At 43.8% G+C, this 6000-nt stretch overlaps 1 protein-coding gene across 2 annotated transcripts in view; it reads right to left on the bottom strand.

The window, feature by feature from the left end:
- Positions 1–1504: 1504 nt before the first annotated feature.
- The window catches only part of LOC129164243 (uncharacterized), a 30259-nt gene continuing 25763 nt past the window's right edge, over positions 1505–6000 (bottom strand). Inside the window, exons 2-3 of one of the 2 annotated variants that reach the window (XM_054743669.2) lie at positions 1856–2108; positions 1505–1767 (exon numbers count right to left, since the gene is read on the bottom strand). In XM_054743669.2, coding sequence (XP_054599644.1) covers positions 1727–1767; positions 1856–2108 — 294 coding nt within the window. In that variant the 3' untranslated portion in view covers positions 1505–1726. Of the gene's footprint in view, positions 2109–6000 lie in introns of both variants that reach the window. The other variant, XM_054743668.2, reaches the window with a different exon arrangement.

Genomic DNA, 6000 nt, shown 5'->3' with positions numbered 1-6000 from the left:
CTCCGCAGCAAAAACGGTCCCGTTGTAGTCGGCCGGCGAGCAGCGGTACTCCACTGTTTTTGTGGTCGGTAGATCTTTTAGAACTGCAGTTCAAAGGTAACTCATAAGGTGAATATATATGAACCCAGGTAGCAGTTTTTCTTTAGGATTGAGAGGAGATGCAGGAAGATAATAAACAGGCAGGACAGAAAAATAGTCAAATAAAAACAAGTTAGTTTTTGTACCTGGTGGTTGCAACAAACAGACACCATTGAAGGTAATCAGAAGTGAGGAACAGAAAATGAAATAATTATTTTAATGTTTAGAGCAGCAGGAACTCCGAGAGGCTGCAGGCGCATCAGTTTGCGGCTGCTGCGCAGGGGGAGGGGGGAGAGGGCTGAAGCAGGATGCAGAAACTACCGTTGTTAAAAGAGATGTGTTAACTTAGAAAATTCTTTCTTTCTTTCGATTTGGGCGCAATTTTAATTGTCAAAAACTCCAGCGAACCTACCGACCCCCCCCCCCCCCCCCCCCCCGCCGCTTCAGGTGTATGACGTCATCAACAACTAGTCGACGTCGACTCGATTTTCATTACTTGACTGTCGACTTTAAAAAAAATTAAGTCCTCCAACCCCTACTGTATAGTACAATCTTTGAAAAGTACGAATGCTTCTTATGTTTGAGACTTATTTTTAACATACAAAAGGTTTGGTTCCACGTCAGATATTTTGCAATTTATGCTAATATCCTAATCTGATTTGAAAGTCTTATTGTTTTTATCATTCTATAAATGGATAATTAAGTTTTCTGACACTTTTTCTATTGTTTGGTAATGTTTGTTTGTTTATTCTGACATTTAAAAAGTTCAATGTTCACATTTTTTTCAATTTACATATTTATTTCCATTAAACAGGTGGTCCCCTATTTAAAAGGGGGACCACAGGGTGTGTTCCACCTACAGGGGGATCACAAGTCAGGGGTTCTGCAGAGGAGGGTCCGGTGGATTGTCGAACCTCAGATTTAGGAGGACCAATGTGGTTTTCGTCCTGGCCGTGGAACACTAGACCAGCTCTTTACCCTTAGTGGGATCCTGGAGGGTGTGTGGGAATTCGCCCAACCCATCTACATGTGTGTCATGGATTTGGAAAAGGCGTTTGACCGCGTCCCTTGGCGGGCCCTGTGGGGCGTGCTCCGGGAGTATGGGCACCAGGCCCTCTGATACAGGCTGTTAGGTCCCTGTATGACCGGTATCAGAACTTGGTCTGCATTGCTGGCAGTAAGTCGGGCTCGTTCCCAGTGAGAGTTGGACTCCGCCAAGACTGCCCTTTGTCACCGATTGTGTTCATAACCTTTATGGACAGGATTTCTAGGCGCAGCCAAGGTGTGGAGGGCATCCGTTTTGGTGGCCTGAGGATCAAGTTTTTGCTTTTTGCAGATGATGTGGTCCTGTTGGCTTCATCAGAACGTGATCTCAGATGAAGCAACTGGCATGAGAATCAGCTCCTCTAAATCTGAGATCGTGGACTTGGTTCAGAAAAGGGTAGAATGCCTTCTTCGTGTCAGGGACGAGGTCCTGCCTCAGGTGAAGGAGTTTTAAGTATCTCAGGGTCTTGTTCACAAGTGAAGGAAATATGGATTGACAGGAGGATTGTCATGTAGGGAATGTTTTACCCAGGACACGAAAGAACCACACACGGAAACGAGGGTAAGTAAATAACAAATAATATTTATTAAGATTGGTGCGTAACTAAAAGCGCTGCTCCAGACGGGAACAGGAGGGACCGAGATCTAAAACGGGAAAGCAAACAGGTGTTAGGACAACGAAACCCTGGAACCAGAGAACCAAAACTGGAATTGTTTGGAGAGCTATTCTTACTGGGGATGATCGGTCTTGGTGAGGCAGAGCTGGGTCTTTGGGGCCAGGTGGGGACAGACAAGCAGCAGAGAATGAGGATCCAGGACGGGATGAGGAAACAGGTTGCGAGGCAGGTTATGATGCAGGTCCGGAGGCTGGTGGTTAGGCAGGCTGGGAAGCGGACAGGACGACAGGCGGGCGGCGGAGACCAGGGGGACGGTGAGCGGCTTGATGTTGGAACAACTCCAGACGGCGGTGTTTCATCTTGTTCTCTCTATAAATTACACAAGATGCTCAGTTGACTTTTCCTCGTCCGAGGCAAACCTTTATTGAACACTCAATAATCAGACATGTGTGTCCATCTCTCACCCTCCGGTGTTACACTCTCTAGACTCCGGGCGGAACACACGATTAAGAGCAATTCTCATTGCTACATCCCTTTTCTTTTACAAAGACACTGAACTTTTCATTCGTTGAGAACTCCGTATGCAACTGGCACAAAACTTAGACATGACATTTCTTTGTTGAACCCAATTTCCCCCCAGAAGTAAAAATTTGTATTTACTTTTTTTTTCCTCCCCACTAGTAAACAGATCACAAGCCCTACCTCCAAATATTATCACAGAGGTGCTGTTCTGTTCTCTAACCAGTACACAAATCTCCACATATAACTCAACATCATTCTACTTTTCTTTTTCTTTTTTTAACAAATCTCTACATATAAGTCAACATATCATTCTACTTTTTTTTTTTAAAAGAAATCTCAACATAACTCGTATAATACCCTAATTGCATACATAGTCCTTCAGATATCCGGGTTGTTGTACCACCCGTCCTGACCTGGTAGTGCTGATTTGTATGTTCCCCTCGTTCTGTGTCAGCCCAGTAAGGTTCTGTCCCTCTGGCTGGGGATGTGCTGACATGTCTTTTCCGACCTCCGCAGCTCGCCTCAGATGGCGACGATTCCTTCTGAGGACTCTGCCATTGTCCAACTCCACATCATAGGATCTGTTTCCCCGAGTGTTACACACTCTAGCCTTGGACCATAAGGTGTGTTGTTCAAAAGGTTGGACTCTCACCACGTCCCCTGGGTTTAATGTGTCCATGTCCTTTGCCGTCCTGTTGTAGTACTTTGTTTGTCTCTCTGTGTTTTTCCTCAGTGCCAACCTGTCATCAGACACTTTGGGTTGCAACAATCTGTCTCCTATTGGTAGGAGTGTCCTCGTCCTCCTGCTTAACAGTCTCTGTGCCGGGCTGGTAGTCAAACCTTGTGTTGGGGTGTTTCTGTGGTCCAATAAGGCCAAATATGGATCCTGTCCAGCCAATTTTGCCTTTTTCATGAGTCGTTTGGCAGTTTTAACCGCAGACTCCGCTTTGCCATTACTCTGCGGATAGCCCGGGGATGAGGTATGGTGTTGAAATTCCCATTTCCGGCTGAAGTTGGCAAACTCTGTCGAGCTGTACTGGGGCCCGTTGTCAGAAAACACAATATTTGGGATTCCCTGACGTGCGAAATGAGCCTTTAGTTTCCTAATCACAGTACTCGACTTGGTATCTGGTAGATAATCTATCTCCCAAAAGTTGGAGTAATAATCAACTGTTATTAGGTAGTCCCTACCCTCAAAGCTGAATAAATCTGTCCCAACTTTGGTCCATGGTCTGGTGGTCGGCTCGTGTGGCTTTAGTGTCTCTTTCTATTGTCTTGCATCCACAGACCGACATATGTCGCATGTAGCTATGTACTTTTTGATGTGGTCATTCATACCGTGCCAGTACTTTGTCCGTCTGCAAGACTCCTCAGTTCCTCTTTCAGTGGTTTCATCATCGACACTGGGACTCTTCGTTTTGGCAGTTTGACGGGCTGCACTGTTGTGTCGATTTCCAGCTTGTATTCCCCTTGTAAACATCCATCTCATGTAAACACATCCTGAAACTCAGTCTTTATCTCTTCCAACAACCATGTGTTTTTCTCTGATGGAGCTGTTGTCACTGAGCCGTCCAACGCCCAGATGTTATCATACTTAACTTGTATTAGCTTCATCGCTTCACTAGCTGTTCTCCCAAGTAGAGGCGTTTTACAATCCTCCTCTACCACTTGGAACTCGACTCTGTACTTTTTGTTGTTTCTTGGGTTTGTCAGCTTGACCTTACACTTTCCTAATGGGCACAGCCTTGACTTATTGTACATCACAAGAACCTTGTCTGTGTGCTCCATTTTGACGTTCTGGTTCAACATGTTGATGGGAATAACGTTGCATGTTGCTCCACAGTCAACTTGAAACTTGACCAGGCAGTAGCGGTTTTAGGCACGGGCAGACAGGGCAGTTGCCCGGGGCGGCATTTTTTCATGACACAAAAGGGGCGCACAAGCGCTGAGTAAAAAAAAAAAAAAAGGAAATCTGCGCCGCACCGAGGTTTTCTATTATCTGTCATATGACAGTGTCTGGATTGGAAACAGCAAGTTGGCGCCCCCTGCAGCTGCAGGCGCTCCTGCTGACTGAGAACGTTCACGTGTACCGTGTGTCTATGAAGAACAGGAAGGGGAGGGGTGCGGCGGGGGAATTCACCTCTGCGTCTTTCCCAAATGAAATGAGCGTGCAGGGGCTGAATCAACTGTATTAACATGGCTAAAGTCAATCACATCTTAACGTTCTTCCATTTTTCATTCATAATATCATAAACACAGGCCTTTCATTCTTTCAGGTTTCTCTGAATTGTGTAAAATGGCCGAATAAAAAAAGGAAAAACAAAACGATTTTGTGGTCACCCCCCATCAAAGTCAAATAGTTTAGTCCTGACTAAAGGAAACTTACTGAGTCAGGAGCCAAACAGAAGAGATGAACATAAAAAAGGCTAAAACCACCAGTTGCCCCATTCAGGGGGAAAAAAAAGAAAAAAGAAGAGAAAGATAAAGGTATGTAGCTCTCATGATGCATGTTTTCAATTTTTTGAACCAGTTAACTGGGATTTTAACGGTTAAATGTGGTCAACTAATTGCTAACAGAGCTAATAGGGCTGAAATATTGAAACGAATATTCAAATGGTTCGAAAAAAGTCCTTGAATCGTTTTTTACTGATTCAAACTAGGATTTGTTAAATGCTCACTGCAGCCTGTGGCCTGCCTGAACAACAACAAACACATGTTGATCATGTTCACATAATAATAAATAAACAACTCTACAAGCAGAAGAAAACTCCCCAGTCACCACTAACTATCCTGTTTATTTATTGCAGATGGCTGCACTGATTATTTTTTTACATGATTTGTTCTGTAAAAGTTGGCATTTTTGGTAGTCTACAGTTTTTTATGTCAGTTTAAATTACAATTTCAGAGGCCATTCTAAAATATTATGGATCATGAGATCTATTGGAGATCTACCCCAACTTTTGGACTGCTCTGCCAGTCTCTGTGGCTCAAGCTGAGAGGAGCTTTTCAAAACTTGATCAAGTCATACCTGAGGTCACCTATGTTTCAGGGGCGGCTCACTAACCTGTCTCTGATTAGTATCAATCACTCAGTAGGGGAGCAGATTTCATATGATGACATTATTGATGACGTTGCATCAAGGTTAGGTTTTAATTTTAGTTTGTGTTTTCTGTTCTAAGTGCAATGCTGTAGTGATTATCTTTAGTTTGTTATGTGTGAAATATTTTTGCTATTTAGAATATTTATTATATATTATGTTCATATATTCTTAATATTTAGTTATTGTTTGTTTTTGTATATTTGATTCTATATATTGTGATACAGTATATAATGTATATTGCTTTACATTCTGACAACTTCATAGTAATTAATGTAAATATGTGCAACTTAGAAAAATGAATGTTCAACAGTCGTTCTAATAAAACATGCCTGTTTGTAGAAAACATGCGTGTGTTCATGCAGGTGGGGTGGTGTGGTGGTGGGGGGGGGGGGGGGGGCGGTTGGGGGTGGGGGGCGCTCAAAGGGGGCCTCGCCCGGGGAGTAATTCGATGTAGAACCGCCACTGCACGTAACCAACGCAATTGCGTCATGAATATGCAAATTAGAACGTTGCGACCTCTAGTAACCTCTGAGCAAGCGTCAGCAAGGCAGATCAGAACGCTTCATAGAAGCACGTGATCATAAGCTTTGATACGTCATACAGAGAACATCATTTCTTACTACAAGTCATTGTTGGTCA

Source organism: Nothobranchius furzeri, chromosome 4, assembly GCF_043380555.1.
Source record: "Nothobranchius furzeri strain GRZ-AD chromosome 4, NfurGRZ-RIMD1, whole genome shotgun sequence".
Lineage (NCBI taxonomy): Eukaryota > Metazoa > Chordata > Actinopteri > Cyprinodontiformes > Nothobranchiidae > Nothobranchius > Nothobranchius furzeri.
Note: the sequence above shows the minus strand (reverse complement) of the source record. Positions and strands in the feature narration are given on the sequence as shown.